At 38.5% G+C, this 23,528-nt stretch overlaps 1 protein-coding gene across 2 annotated transcripts in view; it reads right to left on the reverse strand.

Annotated features, from left to right (window-relative positions):
- Positions 1-3,174: 3,174 nt before the first annotated feature.
- Positions 3,175-23,528, reverse strand: part of LOC127445140 (uveal autoantigen with coiled-coil domains and ankyrin repeats protein-like) — a 91,756-nt gene continuing 71,402 nt past the window's right edge. The window contains exons 5-19 of one of the 2 annotated variants that reach the window (XM_051704974.1): positions 22,899-22,956; positions 22,352-22,422; positions 21,946-22,052; positions 21,563-21,744; positions 20,515-20,552; positions 18,349-18,456; positions 18,049-18,081; positions 16,206-16,298; positions 16,046-16,076; positions 15,785-15,834; positions 11,153-13,771; positions 10,906-11,058; positions 9,174-9,239; positions 8,100-8,217; positions 3,175-5,171 (exon numbers count right to left, since the gene is read on the reverse strand). In XM_051704974.1, coding sequence (XP_051560934.1) covers positions 8,146-8,217; positions 9,174-9,239; positions 10,906-11,058; positions 11,153-13,771; positions 15,785-15,834; positions 16,046-16,076; positions 16,206-16,298; positions 18,049-18,081; positions 18,349-18,456; positions 20,515-20,552; positions 21,563-21,744; positions 21,946-22,052; positions 22,352-22,422; positions 22,899-22,956 — 3,681 coding nt within the window. In that variant the 3' untranslated portion in view covers positions 3,175-5,171; positions 8,100-8,145. Of the gene's footprint in view, positions 5,172-5,795; positions 8,218-9,173; positions 9,240-10,905; positions 11,059-11,152; positions 13,772-15,784; positions 15,835-16,045; positions 16,077-16,205; positions 16,299-18,048; positions 18,082-18,348; positions 18,457-20,514; positions 20,553-21,562; positions 21,745-21,945; positions 22,053-22,351; positions 22,423-22,898; positions 22,957-23,528 lie in introns of those variants that run through there. The other variant, XM_051704965.1, reaches the window with a different exon arrangement.

Raw genomic sequence — 23,528 nt, forward strand, 5'->3', positions numbered from 1 at the left:
AAAAATTTAAATTGTCATAATTTACTCACCCAAACCCACATGACTTTCTTGTTTCCGCAAGAAACATTAAGGATATATTTCAAAGTATGTTGTGATGTTAGTTTTCATACAGTAGCAGAGGACAGTGCCTCACTTTAAAGCTTAAAAAAGCACTGAAGTGTCAAAAATGTAGTCCATACCACTCGTGCATCATATACCAAGTATGCTAAAGGCATACAATCACTTTGTGCGATGAACAAACTGTAATTTAAGTTGTTAATCACACTCAAATCAATTTAACTATGGTGACACATCAATGAAATTACACCTCACCTGGTCACTACCAAATATTGCATGAAGATAAGCATCACAACATTCTTTAAAATGTATCCTTTTGTATTCAGCAAAAGAAAGAAACTCATATGGGTTTGGAAGAACATGAGTAAATAATAACAGAATTTTCATTTTTGGGTGAATTATTCTTTTAAGACAAGCAATATTGTTTATCATATGATGACCCCTCTCAAACACCCCCCTCATTTCATAGTCCTCATTGATTTTAGGTCAAGTCAGCGTTGTATGCTCAGATGCCCCCCCGCCCCACCCCCACCCCCCTTATTTCTCTGTGGATGCTTTACAATCATTTTAGCAGATGTGGCTGCAGGTGAGCATGTGTAAATATTCAGAGACATTATGACACAAGCTGGCATGCTATTGCCCATCTACAAAGGGGTAGAGTGGCCATGACACACCAGTGCATTCTGTAGATCACCTGCTAACACCTCAGCCAATGAAAACTAAGCATTAAATCACACAAATATTTGGTGATTTCACCTGTGTAAACAGAGATACAGGGCCAAAATATTTACTGCAAAGGGAGCATGAGCTCAGTCTGTACTTCAAGGACACACAGATTAATATCCAAGTATTTTCAAGGTATTCTTTAAATAAGAGCCAACTGCAATTTTAAGGTCATCAGATGGGGAGGAAATTGCTCAAGACGCTGATCCAATTTTTTGTCAAGTCCAAAAACAAGAGGGCAAAAAAATAAAAGATAAATAATGGAAAAATTCTATAAGCATCTAACTCCCTCTCAGCAAATCATTAAAATTAAGAGGTCAAAAAGAAAAAGAGACAAGAAAACACTGAGACAAGAGCCCCATAAATGCAGTGACTCCATGATATGCAGTAGTGACTAGATAAGGGAAAGTTAGAGAGTGAATCTTTGAGAGAATTCTTAAACTCTGTCATTAAAAACATCAAATCTCTGCATAAGATAAATATTTAACACAGGATAAAGCTGAATTCCTAAGAATCCAAAATACAGTGAAGAATTATTTTAGTGACAGATTGACAGATTGTGTGTGTGTGTATACGGTATATATGGATTACAGAACTAGTCAATGCTTGTTTTCTAGAGGCATCACCCACTGTTGCTACACCACCTTCAGTCCTTGCGAAAGGTTTGAAACATAGTGTCGGCCTGCCCTCTTGGGGATGGGAGTGGAACTACATTATAATCTTGCCTCACAATGAAGATATATAAACTCCACAAGGGAGTGCCTTTACATTCATAAATGAATACCGAGGTGTCATTCTGGACCCTAATTCATGCTTGCTCAGATATTACAAGCTCAAGCAGTGATTCAGAGAAGAGAAGTTTACTACCAATAACACATGCATCTCTTGACCATTTAGCCTGCAGAGGCTAACGAGGCATTAGATAGAGAAAATTTAATGGACTGTGCTGGCATGGTAATTGAGGGCAAACAGCAGAATAACGTAGCAGGCATAATGGGGCCTGCCCAGTTATAATCACTTAATGCGATCGAGATCATTATCAAGCCATAATATCTAAAGCCTAAACAAAGGGGGTTAAAAATATTAGGATTAGGTTGAAACTGTACACTAGGAGAAGTGTTACAACTAAGAGAAAAACACTATATAATTTTTTAACATAAATAAATGCATGTTGATTCTTGTATTCCTCAAGAATAACATTAGCAATTGCTTACAGTCGTTATATCATGATCTTTTTTCCTCAACGTCATGCATGTGTCACTCTGACTGGAGCATGTCTGTGCATTGCACTCATCCAATGGACTATACTTTATAGAGCCTGTCAGTCCACTGACTCTCTCTGTGGGTACTGACACTCAGGTTTCAGCTGACTGTTGTGTAGACGACTCAAAGTTTCCTTTTATTTTACTGAAGCAGGTCTGAAAGGCAGAGAGATATGAAAGGCTGGACTGAAACGACCATCCTACAGAGACCCAGTTCATCAGATCTATGCCCCCCACAGGATCCTACCACCTTATCTGGAATCATTCAGACCCTTACCAAATGAACTGGAATCTATGCAGTAAAAAGTGCAGTTTTGTGTAGTACTGCACAATGACAAACTGTACTGCACTTACAATGCTTTTTAACTGCAGTATAGGACAGTGTAGTAGTAGTACTACTACAGTTCAGTAAATCCACATTCCACACTACTATACAGTAACTGCAGTGCATTGCAAAATAATAGCAGTTCAGTGTAGTGCAATTTCAAATCAATGTAGTGGAGCTGTAGTTTATGTAGTTACCTGCAGTTCAGTGCAATTCAACAGCTGTATTGCAGTATAAATTAAGCTGCAATTGCAAATGCAGGTTTCACACTGAACAAAACTGCAGTTCTAAAGAGTCTAACCTGCTTTATATTTCATAAACTTATACAGCAGCATTGTAGTGCACAAACATTGCAGATCAGCAGATCTAGACTACTATGCTGTGGTATCAAGATATTCATGGGATTTACGTTGATTCAAGGCGAGCTGCGATCATTAAATTGCAATCAAAGGCAGACTACTCCAGCAATCGCGGCAACACAAACCTGCAAGAACTGCAGCTGAAAGGGGCAAGATTAGAGAGATTCAAAGGACATTAAAAGGCGTTAAGCCAGTACCTTGCCCTCTGAGAGAAGGGAAAAAGCAATTTAATTAACATCCGGGACAGCAAGCTGAAGGCATGTTAAACTAACACTCCTATGCTAACATCAAAAGAACCTGTCCTTGATTAAAGACAACTTAAAAAATAAAATTCCGTTAAAATTCTGGTATATGAAGATAGGTAGGAGTATTTTTTTTAATCCATTTAAAATTGAAATTTTTCTTTAAATCTGACATTGTAAGGTAACTGGCAATTTGGTAAAAATCACAGATTTCTTACATTAACAAATTAAATGATTAGAAGAATGATCTTGCTTGTTTATTAAATTATTTTAATTACGTTTTAATCAGCCACTCTTTTTCACACCCACAAAGATATGAGCTAGACCGTTTCTACACCACAATAAACTTCTTTGCAGTTTCCAAATCACATAGTATAAATTTTGCTTTCCTTGTTTCTTCTGAAGTGTTCAACGAGGGGTTTGTTAAAGCTTGCCAAATGTGGCTGAATTTCAAGGAAAGACAATACAGATGTAATTTTTCCATTTTACAGCCTGTTTATGTATTGTGAATTCCTTCTTAGGAGAAGGGGGCTTTTATGTCTTAATTGGATTGTGACTCTGGCTTAGACTAGCATATGCATATTTTTGATGCTAATGATCCAATGTCACATCCCTCTGTATTTGCCTACAGCACTTTGACTGTGAGCCTAAAGAGTAATGAATAAACTAATACCTCATGTTCTGTTTGCAGGAAACTGTTCACGAACATTTAACTTTTCAAACACCTCTAGAGCAGCACCTTTGCCCTGCTGCTGGCTACCTGCAGTAAATGTTCAGTGCTTGAACAGTAAATGGCACTCTGTGGTTACCACAAGCAATGTAGCAGAATATAGACTATTTAAAAAAGGGTTCCTAGATCAATAAGCAGACTCTGAGCCCACATAGAAGCAACCCAGTGTTTTCTCTATATAACAGAATGAAGTCACAAATTGAAGTCCTTAACAAAACAAAGGAATGGCAAAAAAGGAAAACATGATGCTCTCCTCACCTTTTCCCTCAATTTACCTCTTAACAAGCCTGTAAAGAACCACAAGCCCTTTCCACAGAGCAAGAAAAGCAGACAAACCATTTGCTTTATAATATTAAAAAAAATGCATTGGTTTTGGCATTGTTACCAAGCAGTCAACCATCAATTCCACTGGCTTATTCTGTTAAACCGCAGACACAGCCACATGTCAGCCCTTAGCAGACATCTGAAATGCAGCCAATTTTCCATTCAGGCCTGGGGAATATTAAGAGCTTGAGTTTGGAAAAGAGGACCACCACATGTTTCTTGTTGAGTGGCAAAGGGGTTGGGAAAAAAACCTAGTTGATATACAAGGCATTAGTGGTTAACCAAGAGCTAATGAGAGAAAAAGAATGACAATGAGCTCAGATGAAACCTTTTAAATGTGCAGTTTAAAATGTCAAGCAAAGATGGCAAGCTTTGGAGTGCAACACCCCCTCTCACATAATTACTTTGCGGTTTAAGAGTCCATTTGAAATTTGCTCAGCAGTATCAAATTTGTATGCTTGCATGATCTAATCAAACTCCATGCCCTCACTCGCTCAAATGAGGACGTTTACATGGACACTTTTTAAAGGATTGTTCTAAGTTTAATACAAGTTACTCTCAATTGACAGAATTTGTGGCATAACGTTTATTTGAAAATAAGAAACAGAAAAAAAGCAGCAGCAAACATCGCAGTTGCAGTTGAGCCTCTAACAATCGAGAAACTTGACAATTCGAGAAATGAGTTGAAATCATTTTCTTTGGCAAGCAACATTGACACAAATGCTGTCGACTGAGATTCGCTTGTCTTGAACCCGGAGTATTCCTTTAAACACCATTTGAATTGGTGTCTATTGTTTATTATAGGTAAAAAAATTTCGAGGCTCATGGGCCACAATGTATGGAACACAATCCTATGTTCCATCTTCATAAATAAAAAAATGAATAACTGATAGAGAAAGCCGTGGCATGGTCCTGAGACTCTCCTGTGGCCAGCCAATAAATCCTATAAAATAAAAGCAGTCTTAATTTTTTCTAACATCTTGTCCTCATCCCAGGTGTTAGATGATGGATGATGAGGTCAGGGAGGCAAGGATCAGAGGAGCTTGGCAGGGTCATGTTGAATCCATCTAGTCAAAATCAACCCCATGTGTCTTCAAGAGCTCTTTTATCCTATAAATGAACTTTATAGACCACAAAGTGCTGGAATCTCTGCAAAAAAAAAAAAAAATGTATGAGGTGAGCAGAGGTGACCAGAGAGGGGCTCGATCCAGAGGTGGCTAATGAGTAAAGATGGAGCTTTCTATGCCATTTTTCTAAAGGTAACATGTTTGTTAATGCAAAAATCACTGAGTACAATCCATTGAGAAAACATGTGAAATAGGTGCAAAAGGAGAACAGCAACAGAGAGCAAAACATTTGCATGAATGTGGAGGAGTTTGTGGCCATATATATTTTAACAAAGTGTGTGAATCATGACTTCCAAGTGAGCAACTAACCACATTAAAGCAGCCTGAACAGGGTTTGCAACCCCGCATAATTAAATTATTTTTATATGACCTTGAATAAAACCTTTATATGAAGTAAAATTGTGTTTGCATTTGTAGATCTTGTTTTGTTTTAAAAGCTATTTGTGAGTTAAACATATGAGAGAGAAAATGGGGCTCTCAATCTTGATCTGATTGTATTTAAAGTAATAACAAATGTGCTCACTTCAAGGAGAGTTAGAGGGTCTGGAAAAGGCCTGCCAAAGGCAAGGTTCACATCAAGACACTCACACTGCTGGGGTTCATCTTTCTTTTTTTTTCTTTTTTTTCACTTGAACAGAGCCAGTTTAGTCTAAAAGAGGCACTTTTATTGATGTTAGACTCAAAATTTTGCAAAACAAAAAGGAGAGATATGTCCATGTAGGAAAACACAAACTAACCAAATCATATGAGCACTGTAAGAATGTAATACTAATAAATAATGAAACTGTAACATTAGTTATCCCCGACAGAAAGAACCAATAGTATCGGTTATCACTCGAGTCAAATGGCATTAGGTAGTGCTTTTTTAAATAAATTAATCAATACTAGCAAAGTCATGTGGTTGGAAGCTCAGTGAGTGCTGTAAATGTTAGAATATCTGATTACGAAATCAATAGGAAACAAGAATTGTCCGACATAGATTTAAAAAAAAAATTGTTGGTAACACTTTACAATAAGGTTCCATTCAGTTAGTTAATGCATTAGGTATCATGAACAAACAATTAACAAAATATATTTTTTTACAGCAATTAATCTCTGGTAATGTTATTTAATAAAAATACAATTGCTAGTTTATGTTAGTTCATAGTGCATTAACGTATGTTAACAACTACAATTTTGTATAGTATATTTTATAGTATGTTAATTAAAATGAACCAAGATTAACAAATGCTGTAAAAGTATTGTTCATTGTTAGTTCATGTTAACTAATGTAGTAAACTAATGTTAACAAATGGAACGTAATTGTAAAGTGTTACCAAAATGTCTACAAAATATAAAGTCTGTCAGTCTACAGTCATGTTCTGATACCTGAACAGTTTGTATTGTGCCATTCTACTCCAGTCCTGCTGAGTTTTGTAATAGTAACCACAAACATGGTGTTCATTAATCAAAAGTAGTACAAAGCCATGAAAAAATATTGATGTATCAGATTCTGGAAGCATCAAAAGGGAGAATTCCAATGCATCACATTCTCCTACACAAAACCACACATCAAACTTGGCCAGCCAAGTCACACCACTAGATGGCAATATCAGCCAGGATAATGAGGACAATGCGAGATAGAGAGTATAATTAAGAGCCTTCAATAATGTTAAATGCTTTGCTTATTCAATTTCATGAGATGTGACCGGTGATGGCTACGGTTACAGGCTCTTATCACTGCAAAGCAATGTAACATATACTAAACACTTCAAAGAACAAATCCATTCTTTATCACCCAACCCAGTAGACACAGACTGACTCTAATACATCTTACGCAGTTGAAACAAGCCATAAAAGTACATAGACATGGTTCTTAGCAAAACTATGGTAAAGCTGCAAAGATATGCTGTGATCTTTCATGATGACTGTGGACCACTAGAATTGTGGGACCCTCTCACAATAAGTGTGTGCAAATGATATTTGTGAAGGTAACAAAGATGAGATGAGAGGACACAATAAAGCTGGTCTGAGATCAGTATTGGTTAAAAGCTGTGCAAGATTGCTCTTATATGAATGTAATAATAGTCTAGTGTTATTCTTTGTATACTGCAGGATATTGAAACAGTATGCAAAAAAAGTGTCCAGGCATTTCATAAAACGTAGTTGGCCGAAGAACAATCTCTGTACCCACCAGTATATTAGAGCATTTTCCAGAGTGATCTGAGAACAGCTTCCTCTAACCAAGTCATTACTGTAACCTTAACAGAGGACACACTAAGACTGGTCTGATATCAGCATTTGTTAAAATCTAACTAAAGGGAAGAGTCCCTCATTAATACACTGCATTCTTAGCTCAGAAGACGAGAGGACACAATAAAGCTGGTCTGAGATCAGTATTGGTTAAAATCTCACTAAAAGGGAAGAGTCCCTCATTAAAACACTGCATTTATAGCTTAGAGGATGAGACTAAAACAGAGGCCATGAGGGTAGAGTGAAGGAATGTTCTTCGCCATCTTTAGAAGACTATAGCCAGGTTATTTCAACATAAAATGAGGAAAATGATTCTCCATCACCGAGTGTGCAGTTTAAATCCATATAGCATACAATATTACTCAATGCCATTAGCTTAGGCCACTAAATCAAGACCTTTTAGCAAATTATAAGAACATTCAGACCACTCTTTACCACCATTATAGCTCACATAGTTAAGCTAATAAGCTGTTTATGTGTGATATAATCTAAATGAATATCTATTGTTTCTCATGTTTACCCTGATCAAAATGACAAAATTTTGTTTGTGTTTGTAGTACTAAGGCTTTAGCGAAACTCTTCTTGCAAGCACTGTCACTGTGCAAACCTATATAAAAGTTAAACACTATTACTTCAAACCTAATCAGTATATTTCAAACTTTTGGACCAAAGCAGTCCAGAGCAGTATCAAACTGCACTGAGCTGAACTGAAGGTTACTGTGTGAATGATGAATTAGAGTCAGTGTAGTGTCAACGTGTTGAGTTCAACACACAAAACCCTGTCTCATTCGGATGATCTGCAATAAGGCAGCCTGGACATCTTCATCCATGTGACCCTGAAAGAAATGACCAGAATTCAGTCTGGATAAATACATTTTCAGAATTCAAATCAGAAACTACAGTTTCTATGCAGCTACAGGCATGTAACGTATTATTGGTGACTATAACAATACTGTAAATTTTTTACGTTATCTGTAGTACCTAGACCACCATACACTCTACATAATAATACACCTGGCAGGTTTTAATTAATGGCCTTGATTTCAAGGGATAGTTCACCCAAAAATGAAAATGTCCTCATCATTTATTCACCCTCATGCCATCCCAGAGGTGTATAACTTTCTTTCTTCAGCAGAACACAAAAAAATATTTTTAGAAGAATATCTCAGCATGTTCATACAATGCAAGTGAACAGTAATCAGACTTTATAGCTCCAGAAATCACATAAAGGATAGGATACATAGAAGTAATCCATAAGACTTCAGTGGATAAATCCATGTCTTCAAAAGTGATATAATAGGTGTGGGTGAGAAACAGATCAAAATGTAAGTCCTTTTTTTAACTCTAAATCTCCACTTTCAGTTTTACATCTGAAAGTCACATGTGGTGCCCATTTAGTTTCACCTTCACATCTGAAAGTGAAAGTTAAAGCAGAGATTTAGAGTAAAAAAAGGACTTAAATATATTTTCTCACCCAAAAAGGACTTAAATAGTTTCTCACCCACACCTATTATATCACTTCTGAAGACATGGATTTAAACACTGGAGTCGTATGGATTACTTGTTTCCTTTACGTGATTTCTGGAGCTACAAATGTCTGAACATCATTCACTTGCATTGTAAGGACCTAAAAACCTTTGTTTGTGTTCTGCTGAAGAAAGAAAGTCATACATATCTAGAAAGGAATGAGGATGAGTAAATTATGAGAGGATTTTAATTTTTGGGTGAAATATCCCTTTAAGTGCATAATAGATGGCAAAAATGGTTTCAACACACATTCAAGCTCAATTACCTGTGCAGCACTAAGAAGATGAGTTCGATAAATTGAAACCACTTCTCTGTGTTGCCTCTCAGCGTCCTGTGTACAAGAAAATGACAAGACATAAATGTATCACGCAGTGTTTTTATAAGTGTCATGTAAAAAGATCTGACAGTGATTAGTGGTCAGTTAGATACTAAAAATTAACACACAGAGCACACAAAATTGTCCTGGAAGTGAAGGTGCAGGAGTTTTCATTTTCAATCCTCCTATAAAATGTTTACACTTTTTATAGTGTTACAGTTCATTTATATTGTTTTTTATTATTATTGTTTCTATTTATGTAGTGGCTTTTAGCCTTTTTAGCAGGGACTAAAAACTAAATGTTTTTCATTTCGGTTCGTTCTGAGCAAAAACTGTATTTTTTCCATTCCGGTTCAGATGTTCCGCAGCCTCTATTCCAAAAGGTTACCGGTTAGAACAAAATAAAAGAACGGTTAATAATGTTCTTTTTAAAATGACAGTACTAAGAGGTGGGTGAAACGCCAATTGCAGTGTTGCCAGATCTTGCAAGAGAAACAAGCAACCTAGTCTGGAAAAACAAAAACAGAAATAGGCCACTTGCCTCAAAAAAATAAGCGAAAATATGCAATTAATGTTTTCCTGTGTGGTAGATTTATCAGCTTAGAAATCATAAAAAGCATACAATTAATTAACAGTAAAGTATCATTTTAATTACAGATCTGCTTCTCAGTCAAAACCAGATGGCATCAAATCTGTGTTATTGCATCATATCTAACAAAAATTCAGTAAAGACTTGGAAACAACTGAGAAATGTACTTTTTACCTCTAATAATGTTTTCCTTGTATCTGGATTAACAGTGCATGTATATGTAGTAATTATACATAGCTGTTAAAAATCAGAACAGGCAATTAAGAAATGTGTGATGCAGCCGTTTCTTTCAGGATCAAAGCACGTGTTTTTACGGGCAACATGAAGTCTTCTAATTCCAAAAATTTACTGTGATAAACCCTTTGTCCTTTGGTTTCTTGAAAAAAAATTATTGGTAAAAAATTAAATGGTTATAACCACTTACCAGCATTTAAAAATAAAGTTTTCACTCCGGAACAATTGAAAATGACTTTGTTCCCATTTTCAGTTACGTTCTGCAAATACATTTTTTCCGTTCCTTGAACCATTTTTAGTCCCTGCTTTTTAGTCTTATAGTTTTATAGTCTAGTTAGACTGAAAAGTGGGGAATGGTATTGGGATAAGTTGCTTTTTTCCATATAATCCTGTTACTGCTGAGATAACCTGAAGGGGAAGGAAATCTGTCCCTGAGGTCATTCTCTGTCCTAGTTTTTTTTATCTTTGTATTCTTATTTATAGGAGAAAAGGGGTTAGGACCCATTTTAAATGCAAGTAACACAGAATCTGTGCAAGCAAAACTCTGCAAACTTAAGCAGAATTGAAACCTCTGTCATTCACAAAGGTTTACACACCACCCACCCCTTGAATCTTTGTTTATTACATGTTTTGGCTAATTGGGGTAAGTTTTCAGTTACCATTAAGACCACATTACTCTCAGATCCATTCAACATTTTCAAAATTTTAAAGCCCTTTTGCAGAGATTTGCAAATTTCCTCTAAAAATAAGTGCAGAAAATGTGGAAATAGTCTGCAGATTCTGTCTGGGCCTGGCTATGGCCTGCTATGTTTGTAAGCAATTAGAGACATCTACTGGTATGAGCCCAGAGCTACTCACAGCCAGCTGCTGCTGGAGGCTCTTGACCTGGGCTTGGAGTGTGTCAATGTGTTGAGTCTGTCTCTTGTTGGGCGTGTTGCCAGCATAAGCCAACTGGGATAAGCCATTAAGAGCCTGTTTCAGCCTTTCAACATCTGCCAAAAGCTCTGCGATCTGAAACAGAAAACACCTTGCTTTTAATCTGACAAAATATCAGACACTTACCGAAAAGGTTCTTTCACATAAATTATCAAAACAACTATCTTACCCTTTTGTCTTTGAGCTCAGTCTGCTCAGAGGAAGCTTGAATCCTCTTCTGCAGTTCTCCAATGGTGCCGAGCGATTTGTCGTATCTCTCTTTCAGATCCCTGATCTCCTTCTCAATGGAGGCACTCTTCACCTGCTGGGCCTCGGTTTCCGCTCTTGCTCTCTTTTCACCCTCTCTGGCCTGGGCTGATTCCCTGTACAGCTCCTCATATTGCTCATCCAGCCCTGATAGCCGGTGGCCAAGTTCATGCACCTCCTCCTCCAGCCTGTGCTTTTCGGCTTTGAGCTCTGTCATTTGCCCCTCCTGGCTGCGGAGGTTATCCAGAGCATGTGTGGCTCTGAGAAGCTCAGTCTGCAGAGTGGCTACGTCCTCAGCCCTCTGCGCACTGGTTTCCTCTTCCTCCTGCAGTGCTAAGCGAAGCTCATTGACCTCATGCTCCAGAGCCACTTTAGCCTGACTGTATTGGGCATTTAGAACATCATCACAGCTGTGATTCTGGAGACGTTTCTCTAGATCATGAACACGCTGGACCTCTAGTCTATGAGCTTCACGGAAGTCCTCACACTCCTTCTGTGCCTCCTGCAGTCTGCCACTCAGAGCGTGCTGCATTGCCTCAAATTGCTCCAGATGGATATACTCATTGTCCAGTCTGTTCTGGAGGCTCTGGAGCTCAGTGTTGCACAAAGCATTTTGTTCTTCGAGCTCGGCTCGTTGGATTGTAACCTCTTTATATTGCTGCTCCATTTCCACCAACTTCAGACTCCGTTCCTCCAACTGGCCCTTGTAGTGATCCTCTAGTTTCTGCTGCAGAGATGCCACTTCTTCTTTAAATTTTTCGTTCTCTTGCCTCTGGCATTCCCCTTTGGTCTTTTCATCATTGTACATCTCCAGCATTTTGGCAAGTTTATCTGACAAGTCCCTTTGGGCAGTGCTAAAATTCATCTCTTTTTCCTCCACAACAGCCAGTGGCACAAACTTTGACTGAAAAGCCTCTTGAATAGTATCCAACTCTTTCTTCTGTGCTTCGATTTCTTCATGGAGCTTTGAGGCATTCTCTCGGGCAGACTGGTACTTTGAGTAGGCATCTCTGGCTCTTCCCTCTGCTTCTGATAAATCATTGCTCATTTTGCTTTTGATCACCTCGTGTTCCACAAGGCTGATATAGTCATTTTCTAACTTTGCCTGCACATTCGCAAACTCCTCTTTCAACATAGCATTTCCTTCTTTAACCTTCTGCAACTCCTCTTCCCGAACTCTACAATCTTCCTCCAACTTGGCAATTTCGATCTTTGCTTTCTGCAAAGCTTCACCTAACTCTGTCTGCACTCTCTCATACTCAGTCTTTAATGATACATTTTCAGCTGCTGCTATCTCAAGTTCATTCACTTTCTCCTGGTATTTATCATGGAGGCTCTCAAGGCCACTCTTCAGCTCTGCGTTATGTCCCAAGAGTGCAGCTATCTCGCTCTCATACTGCTCACAGGGGATGGATGTGCTCCTTAGACTGGTGATGTTCTCACAGAGAAATGCCTTCTCCTCCTGCAACCTTCGCAGCTGCACCTCAGCCTGTTTACTCTTCTCAGTCTCTTCCACTAACCTGACTCTCAACTCCTCCACAGCCAGTCCCATAGACCTCTTCACTTCCTCGTGGTTTTCCAAGGCCACAAACTTGGTCTTTAGATTGTTGCTGAGTTCCTGCAGCTCCTCTCGGAGCAGCTCTCTCTCATCCTCACCTTCCTCCAACTCGCAGATTAATGACTGACACTTTGCAGTAACATCAGCAAGTTTCTTCTTTAGGGATGCACTCTGCTCCTCTAGTGTGGCTCGGACTCGCTCATGCTCTTGAAGGGGGACAGATTCCCGGTCATCCATAGCACGGTGGAGCTCTGCAACTTCTTCCAGCACACGATCATAATCGTCCCTTAGCTCTGCTAACTGTTGCTCTTTCTCATCCACAGCATTGGTGAGAAGGTTCTTCATGTTGTCAAATTTCTCCCCTGGAACCATTGAGGCCAACCTGACCTCTGCCATTTTCACTTGACCTTCCATGTTCAACATAGTCTCTTCCATGTCCTTGTGCTCTTCTTGCATTTCACTCAGCTCTGTAGTAAGCTTCTCAACCTCCACAGCCAGTAGCCCCTCACTTTTCTTATACTCTTCCAAGGCTTTCTCACTCTGCTTCAGGTGGTTCCTGACCCGTCCTACCTCAGCAGATGCTCCCTCATACTTAGCCTTGACCTCAGTTAGCTGTGCTTTGAGATCTTCAACAGCTTGGTTATTTAGATGTTCTTTTACTGCCACCACATGAGCCTGAAGCTGTTTTACCTTTGCCTCAGAGTCTAACATTCTCTTCTGCACATCTCCCATTGCTTCCTCCAGCTCATGTACCTGCTGGTCTGACTCACGCTTGATGGTGTCGCACCTTCTGGTCAGCTCCTCGCACTCCTGGGACTTTCGTGCTAGAGCCATTTGAAGATGGCCTACCTCCACTTGTGCAGCTTCTTGCTGTCTCCGGACAGATTCCAGCTCTTGACGTAATGTCTCGGGATCCCCAGCTATTGGACGTGACAGCTCCAAAGGCCGAGTCACAGATTGAGATGGTACTCTAGGCTGCAAGATCTGAATTCAAATCCAATGACGCATTTACTATTCATTGCATAAAACATTTGAACAGAATTTTCTAGTCTTTTTGCATTCTAAGAGTTTACTTAGCACAATTGGATCATATTGCTTTATAAGAGCCTTACTGTATATGCCTTATATGATCATTTCAGTGTAAGGAGTGTTAGAATATAATTATTTCACAGCTAATACCAGGGATGCACCAATACTGGTCCCATACTGTGCTTGTAATTTTATTTTATTTTTTTATCCCCTTTTCTCCTAATTTGGAATGCCCAATTCCCACTAGTTCGTAGGTCCTCGTGGTGGCATGGCTACTCACCTCAATCCAGGTGGCGGAGGACAAGTCTCAGTTGCCTCCGCTTCTGAGACCATCAATCCGCGCATCTCATCACATGGCTCGTTGTGCATGACACCGCGGATACTCCGCATGTGGAGGCTCACGCTACTCTCCGCGATCCACGCACAACTTACCACATGCCCCATTGAGAGCGAGAACCACTAATCGTAACAAGGAGGTTACCCCATGTGACTCTACCCTCCCTAGCAACCGGGCCAATTTGGTTGCTTAGGAGACCTGGCTGGAGTCACTCAGCAATGTACTCATACTTGTTAAAATGTTCAGATAATGAAAGCAGATGCAGCATATGTTCAATGTTCATTGTATAAACACTGCCACACAAAGACAGAGGCAATGTGAACAGAGAACCTAAGGCCAGTGAAACAGAAGCTCTTACCCAATATACATTTTCTACATAACAATGAATAAATTGTTTCCTATGTTTATTAAATAAATTAAACCAATTGTTACGATTCCCATCTTTGGCATGTCTTATACTTAGAGCATATAATGGTGATAGCTATCTCATCTGTATTTTTATAAACACGCTACCCTCAAGTATCCATCCCACTGTACTGTACTTTTTCTTAACTTTGCTCATATTACTATAAAATACAAGTGAAAGTAAATACCAAAGTGAAAGTATTGGTATGTGCTCTGTTCTGAAAAATTTAATTGTCCATCCATAGCTAATATTTCAATTTTTTGAAGACTACTGCAACAAGAAATTAGGGAACAGAATCTTGACTGGCCTTCAAAGGAGTAAAACTAAATAAAAAGGAATAGTTTCCATCCATTTCCTCCTTCAGGGTCATACTAGGGCTTAATGCTTTTAGAGAGAACTTTATCTAGGTCACTTCCCAAGTCAGATCTGGTCATACTTTTGCAGGTGTATTTTTTCATCCTCTTAAGTGCACAGTGACCTCTCACATAGGTGAGATTAAAGTAGTCTCTGATGCTAATATGACAACAAAATTGCATCCACCACATTTGCCCAAAAGCTTAACCCCCATACAATATGTCCCCTCAGAGATTAGAGATAATAAATCCTTACCCACTTTGATACTGCAGGCTATGAAGTTTCAGGAATAAAGTGAGAGAGCAACTTATTTGGCTGCTACTGCCTCTCCTAAGCTAAACACAGCTGACCCAACTAGTATGCTTAATGCATTACTGGGGATAATTACAAATCTAAAATGCCAAACCTAGGCAGATATGACCATGTGTATTGTTAGTGCATACTTAAATCTGTAGAACCTATGCACGATTTTACATTTAGCATTTTCACTTGAAGTCTGATGCTGATGTTGGATTACAGTACATATGGAAAATGGGATGTGCATCTGTGGCATGACTCAAATTATTAAGCATTATTTTGCACAGAAATGTGCAGGTGTGTGTATGTTACTTTGTTGCTTATATTCATTCATGTGCATATTAATTTTTGTTGCTATTTGGAACAATTTCATACTACATGTAACTAGAAAAATACTAGTTTATTACTTTAAATAATAGTCAATATATAACTAAAACATTCCCTCATCCAAGACACGCTGGATAAAAGCATTTGTTGAATGATACATGAAATGATTATTTCTATTATTATGATTATTATATTTGTTTTTAGTCTCAGTGATAATTTAACAAGTAGATTTTAAAGACGACTTTACCTGAGCAGAGTCCAAGCTGTGTGACTGTCGAACTAGCATGTTTTCTTTTCCTGCAAGGAAAAAAATAACCCAAAATGAACACACACACACACACACACACACACTATATAATGCATGACCGCACATACTTGTACATACAGAGATATGACTAAATTCTTCTCCACACACTTCATTATTTCAATATCATTACACTTTTTTGTATTATAGTACTTAATGTCAAGGGTCACAGTCTAGCAATCCAGATTCTAAAGCAAAACTCACCTTTTATGACGGACTGGCCTGGGTAATCTCCCTGTAAAATAAACATATGCAGATTTATTCATCATTTTATCAGAAACTTTGATCATGAGTTTTTGGATGTGGAGCTAATGAGCAGCAGCCCTCGATGAGCATGTTGCAAAGATTTCCGCTGACCACTAACCAAAAGGCTCCGTTGCTGGACTCTCACAGTCTCCATGGCCCTCGCTCCTTCCTCCTTCTCTTTGGCAGAAAGTAAAAGCTTCAGCTGTTCTCTCTGGTGCACAGATTAAACAGATTCAGACAGATATTTAACGACCAGTAATACAATAACTGAGTAAAAAATAAACCAATAACCTTGCATCAATGCAATGATAGTAGTGTTTGTGTTTTTTTTTTTTTTTTTTTTTTTAACAACTTTTATTGATTCCATGCAGAAAATCACACAGACATAACAGAAAATGCTAAATCAAACCAATCCACATGAAATCATAACTCTCTCTACCCCCCCGATACAAACAAGCACTCCAGTGGTCAATAGCCAACTGACAAAGACACACAAATAGACAAGAAAACAGAAAATATTTAGAGACATAAAAAAATAAATAAATAAAAATAAAAACCCACTAGTCCCTCTCTACTGCCCCTCCCAGAGAGCCCTCCAAAAAGGTCAGATAGCCGCCCCACTTCCTGATGTATATATCCAGGTTGCCCAGCCTTCTATATACCACCTCCTCAAACGACGCCACCCTGCCCAACTCGATGCACCACTCACAAAATGAGGGTGCACCAGACAACCTCCATCCCCTGAGGATTACCTGCCTGCCACGCCGGTCAAGACCCTGCTCTCCATATCACCCACATTCAGGACCACCCCATCACCCAAAACACACAGTCTGGGGCAAAACAAAAACCGAGTGTCAACCACTTCACACACGAAGCTCTGAACCCTTGACCAAAATTCTTGGATCTTAACACATCCCCAAAAATCATGGGTTGTGTCCCCGTCTTTTGATTGGCATCACCAGCAGGTGGGTCTTCAAGACCAAGCCTATACAATCTAGAGGGGGTCCAATAGAATCGATGTAAAATCTTAAATTGCATAAGGCACACCCTTGCATCTCTAGATGCAGACTTGACATTTTTTAGAGTCCTAGCCCACACTCCCTCCTCCAATACCAAGTTTAAATCTTTCTCCCATAATCTCTTGAGAAGTTAAAGCTCCGTCCCCCAGACTCTGAATTAGCAGGGAGTAATACACTGATGCCTCATGACCTCTTCCCAAGAGCAATAATCACCACTTCCAGAGTATCTGCCGCTTTGGGGGGGGGGGGGGCGGGGGTGTATGCTACTCCCAAAAATAGTACAGAGCAGGTGGCGCAGCTGTAAATACCTAAAGAACTGAGATCTGGGAATCCTAAAATGTTGAACCATATTTTCAAAAGATCTCAGCAATCCGCTCTCATATAGGTCACCGAGCGTCTTAATCTCCCTCTGACCATCAGAAAGGGGACTTAATGTGATTTTGGGTTCCGCCATATGCTTGAGGCAACATATAAATAAATGTCCGAATTAAACACTCTGGACACTTTTGTCCATACCACATGCAAATGCAAGATAACGGGGTGTGACTTAACTTCTCTGGTTAGTTTAATAGATAGGCTTTCGAATGGCAAAATAGGGGCAAGAATGTTCTGTTCGATACAAAACCAGGGAGGGGCACTCTCAGGTGGAAGCGACCAATGAGCCAAATGTCTGAGACCGAATGCATAATAATAAAACAATCTTGGGTAGGCCTAGCCCACATTTGTCAATCGGTCTATGTAACTTATTGAAAATGTAATCTGGGATGTTTACCATTCCAAATGAAGGACTTTACTATACTATTAAATTACTTAAAATAAGAGAGGGGGGACACAATGATTGTAGTGTTGAAAAAAAATAATGGTCAGAGAAATTACAGATGAAATTAGAACAGTCAATGTCACAAGGACAGAATGTCTATTTCAGCACAATACAAAAATTACCTCCTTGTGAATGTCCTCCACTGTTGACTTTTCCTAAAACAGGGAGAGGACAGAAAGCCAGACACAAGCAGAGATTACATGCATTACACAAGACATCTGTAGAGCTAGAGCAACACAATACACAGTGCCAGTATGGGCTGTATTTTAGCTTCACTTTAGCGCTGAAAAAAAACAAAACTTAGGCTTGCAGATATTGTCAATTACTTTATTTACTGATAGAAACTGTGTGTGTGTGTGTGTGTGTGTGTGTGTGTGTGTGTGTGTGTGTGTGTGAGAGAGAAAATATGTGCACGCGCGCACCTGGCTGAGCTGCTGCTGAAGCATGTTAACTTTATCAAGCAGTGTTCTCTGCTCCTGGTGGAACTTCTTTAGTGTTTCCTGTTGGCTCTCATTCTGTTTCTCCAGGTCCTAGAAAACACGCACATACACAGTCATTAAATTAACTTACAAACCAATTTACAGCATGTCTACAAATGCAAAATTTGCAAACTATTTTTATTTTTTTTTCCATTGTAAGATTGATGTTTTACACCCATAATAATTCATAGAAATTCTGGCACAAAATAAGACAAGCCGAAGCCTGAGAATAAAAGTGCCACAGAAGATCATTATAGTCCGGGAGCTTAAATTGTTGACTGGAAAAGCACCTGGTTATTGTTTTGACTGGACTGACTATAGCCCTCACCTGTATAATCTTTTCACAGTCAGTCTCCACAGACTGCAACTAACAGACAGAAAATAACACTGGCGGCCAAAGGTTTGGAATAATGCACAGATTTTGCTCTTATGGAAAGAAACTGGTACTTTTATTCACCAAAGTGGCATTCAACTGATCACAATGTATAGTCAGGACATTAATAATGTTAAAAAAATTACTATTACAATTTGAAAAAAAATGATCAGAACTTCTTAAACTACTTCAAAGAGTTCTCATCAAAAAATCCTCCATGTGCAGCAATGACAGCTTTGCAGATCCTTGGCATTCTAGCTGTCAGTTTGTTCAGATACTCAGGTGACATTTCACCCCACACTTCCTGTAGCACTTGCCATAGATGTGACTGTCTTATTGGGCATTTCTCACGCACCTTACAGTCTAGCTGATCCCACAAAGGCTCAATGGGGTTAAGATCCATAACACTCTTTTCCAATTATCTGTTGTCCAATGTCTGTGTTTCTTTGCCCACTCTAACCTTTTCTTTTTGTTTTTCTGTTTCAAAAGTGGCTTTTTCTTTGCAATTCTTCCCATAAGGCCTGCACCCCTGAGTCTTCTCTTTACTGTTGTACATGAAACTGGTGTTGAGCGGGTAGAATTCAATGAAGCTGTCAGCTGAGGACATGTGAGGCGTCTTTTTCTCAAACTAGAGTATCTGATGTACTTATCATCTTGTTTAGTTGTACATTTGGCCTTCCACATCTCTTTCTGTCCCTGTTGTCAGTTGTCCTTTGTCTTTGAAGACTGGAGTGTACACCTTTGTATGAAATCTTCAATTTTTTGGCAATTTCAAGAATTGTATAGCCCTCATTTCTCAAAACAATGATTGACTGACGAGTTTCTAGAGAAAGATGTTTCTTTTTTGCCATTTTTGTCCTAATATTGATCTTAAGACATGCCAGTCTATTGCATACTGTGAAAACTCAAAAACAAACACAAAGACAATGTTAAGCTTCATTTAACGAACCAAATAGCTTTCAGCTGTGTTTGATATAATGGTAAGTGATTTTCTAGTACCAAATTAGCAATTTAGCATGATTACTCAAGGATAAGGTGTTGGAGTGATGGCTGCTGGAAATGGGGCCTGTCTAGATTTGATCAAAAATTACTTTTTTCAAATAGAGATGGTGCTGTTTTTTACATCAGTAATGTTATGACTATACTTTGTGATCACTTGAATTCCACTTTGGTGAATTAAAGTACCAATTTCCTTCCGAAACAGCAAAATCTGAACATTATCCCAAACTTCTGCCATTGTATACATTTTTAGGAACATTTAACAATAAGGGTAAAGCAGAAATTCCCAAGATGAAAAAAATAAATAAATCCCTTTACACCTAGTAGTAGTTAAATAGATTCATTTTATTTACAATTATTCCATAAAGTCTCTCAATACTAGGTCCCAAACTGGATACATAAGCATAAATAAATGTTTTTGGTGCAAGATACCCTGATTAGCTATAGAAGTGAACTTTCCAGCCCTTTCCAGCAAAATAAATGTACCTTACAAGTCTTTCATTCAACACATGGTGGCAGTAGTGTGTAACACTGAAAGTCCCTAAAGCACTGCAGTAGCTCATGCAGTGCAGTCAGATAAGCCAGTGGTTCTCAATCTTTTTGACTCAAAGGCCCTCCACTATCAGCATTTATATTATGTACACTGCTTTTTTTTTCATCTCACCAGTCAAGTGTGCAACTGAAGACAACCTTTAATGAAAGTGCTCATAATGAAACAAATGTGAACGTGCTATTACCTGTCTCCTTTTCTGTTCCATCTTGGCAGCCTCTTTTGCTGTGAATTCAAATGAGTAAAGCTGAATTAGTAATTAATTGCACCGAGACAAAAAATAAAATAAAAAATACATGTAGGTGGAAGAATGAGGATTTAAATGCATAAGGAGAAAAGAAGGGATTGAAAAGCTTTTACTTAAGACCAATTTCATGTATGTGAGGCTCATTTTTACTCTGAAGCAAGAAGCTGAAAAGACACTTCTCTATGGTCTTCCTAGGGAGTGTGCACATCATAATAATAATAATACGGTTTATTTATATAGCACCTTTCCACAAGCTCAAGGACACTTTACCCTCCATATACATTTAACAGGACAAAAGTACATTAATATAAACTCTTTGTGCTTTGATCTCTATACCTTACAATTTGTCAAAGGCCTATTGACACCTAGAGTGATACAACAATGCAATGAGAATCGCATTAAAATTATATTAAAATTATACTAATTTTCATCAGCTCCAATACATGAGTGAAACCAAACTCACCCAGGTCATGCACGTTGTAATGTAAAAAATATATACATCAATTATTTATTTTATTTTATTTTTTAAATTAAACCCACAGCTGAAATGAAACCAGTATGTTATTGTTCTGTTGGACCGGAACAAAGCACCACAACATTAAGGACTCCATAGTAATGCATAGTTCCTTTTTAACAGCTTGATGCATAAACAAAATTTGGAATACTCTTATGAAACCTCTCAACTTAAAAATTGAGAATCTTCACTTTCACTTGACCTTTTGCCCTCTCTCACTCATCTAAATCACTGACTGTCCAGAATATTCTATTGCTTGTATATTTTAAGACTCATAAAAGAAACCTACAATAGTAAAAATAAAAAGGTAATTACAATGCATAATGGCAAAATAACAATTTCAGTAATGAAAAACTGGGGTTGTATTAAACCTCTGTGTAACTGTTGATGGATATCCATGTGGGCGACTGATCAAAACAGGACTTGACTCATTACGTCTCTAAAATGAATGAATGATAGGCAAAATGTGTCTACCTTTTGTTGCAATGTCCAGGTAACTCTTGACAAGAGATACAAGCTCCTGGTTTTTGCTGAGTCTTGCATAGTGATAACTGTCATAGCCAAAACCGTCTATGGCAGTAACATCAGCGGCATTTTTCAACAAAACCTCCACAGCGTCTTTGCACGCGTACTCACAACCCAGAATCAATGCTGTCCTGAGTAAACAAAGTAATACACCTTTTCATTATAAATGGCAAATGGCACCTAAGCAGTATATTCGATAACGCATCTGTGACTTCTTTAAATTATGAAGACTTCAAGGAATTTTTCATTAAAAATAAAACATAGAAGGGCAAGGAAATCAAGAAAAGAGCAAATAAAGACCACTTAATGAGGGATAAAAATTTGATTTTTACTTATTCTGTTTGTCTCTGACTGTGATGTCACTTCCTCGGTCTAAAAGCAGTTGACAGATGTGTGGGTGACACATTTGAGTGGCAAGCACCAATGGTGTTCGACCATCCTACAAAACACACAAATCCATTAACATATTTGGGAACACATCAGCTCAAAAAGACAAGTTATGAAAAATCTTAACCGATAAGGATAAAGCACATTTAAATATTAATTAATAATATATTTCATAATATATTTTTATGTAATAGATTTCTAACTTTTAACAATATAAATTCAGTTTGTTTGATTTATTTAAACTACAGTATAATAAACTTTAAAAAATGAGACAAAATAAACAATAACAGGAAAAGATAAAACCTCTCAAAATAAGGAATATATAAATGCATTAAATGCATATTAACTCACAAAGTCACTGGCATTAACTGATGCTCCACTGTCACAGAGCAGCTTCACACTGGAGGAGCAGCCAGCCATAACTGAAGAGACAAACAATGATACTCCTCAACATTCACCCCGAAACATTTGAATTGGATTCAGTTGACTAAACCTACAACCACACTTCCCCACCCCATCCCCTCACTTCACAAAAAAACAAAACAAAAAAACCCACACAACTCCGTTTGGACATTGAACAAGTACGAAAGCTCTAAATCTTACATGAAAGCCATCTGAGGGAAGGAAAATAATTCCCTGAACTACATCTTATTGATTACGAATGCAGCTGCCTCAAAGAAACCCACTCAAGCGTTTAAATATAATCCACTCTACCTCCTCTTCCATCTCTGCCACATTACTTTTTGGAGAAGAGGGCAAAAAAGAGAGGAGGTGGTGGAGGATGGAAAACCAGGGAAAATGGAGAGTGAACACGGAGAGAGTGGGAAACTACTGAGTGGGGTGGAATATAGAAGACTGCTCAGAGTGTTTTAATCACAATATAAACTCTTGTTCTTACCAGCGTCATGCAGGGCTGTTCTTCCCTGCAGGTCCACGTTTCCCACTGGGCAGTTGTGCTAAAACACAAAACACTGTCACGCACAAAGTCAGGCCTTTCAATGACACTTCATTGCCATTAAGCTTTAAAAAGGTCAGATGTTGAGTCTCTAACTTTTAAACACATCACTGATGACTGACTGGCCCAGAACTGTTACACAGATGTACATACACAAAATGAGAAGACACCAGAATGGCACAGGTGCATTAAGACTCTAGTTTGAATCTTTAAAATGATTCTGAACCCGAGAAGTGAAACCAGGTCAAGCAAGAGAGAGGGTTGCTATGATACTGGCTAAGTGGTCTTCGATCCCACCTTAGACTGTGCTCCCATTTTAAAACCTCTTGTCCTCTCTCTATCTTTGACTCTGTCCTACTTTCTCAACTCAGTCGGCCTTTTCTCTCCCTCTTTTCTCTGCTCCATCTCTAACCAAATAACTCCCCTTGAATTCAGTCACTATAAAAACCCCTTTTGCTCTAGCAACAGCCTCCAAAACCAGTAGCAGGGCCACGTGGCTGGGCTGGCTAACAGTGTCGTGGGAAACTCTATCTGATGAGCTCTAAGAGCCAGGCTCAAATTGCACATGATGAT

Source organism: Myxocyprinus asiaticus, chromosome 1, assembly GCF_019703515.2.
Source record: "Myxocyprinus asiaticus isolate MX2 ecotype Aquarium Trade chromosome 1, UBuf_Myxa_2, whole genome shotgun sequence".
Classification (NCBI taxonomy): Eukaryota; Metazoa; Chordata; class Actinopteri; order Cypriniformes; family Catostomidae; genus Myxocyprinus; species Myxocyprinus asiaticus.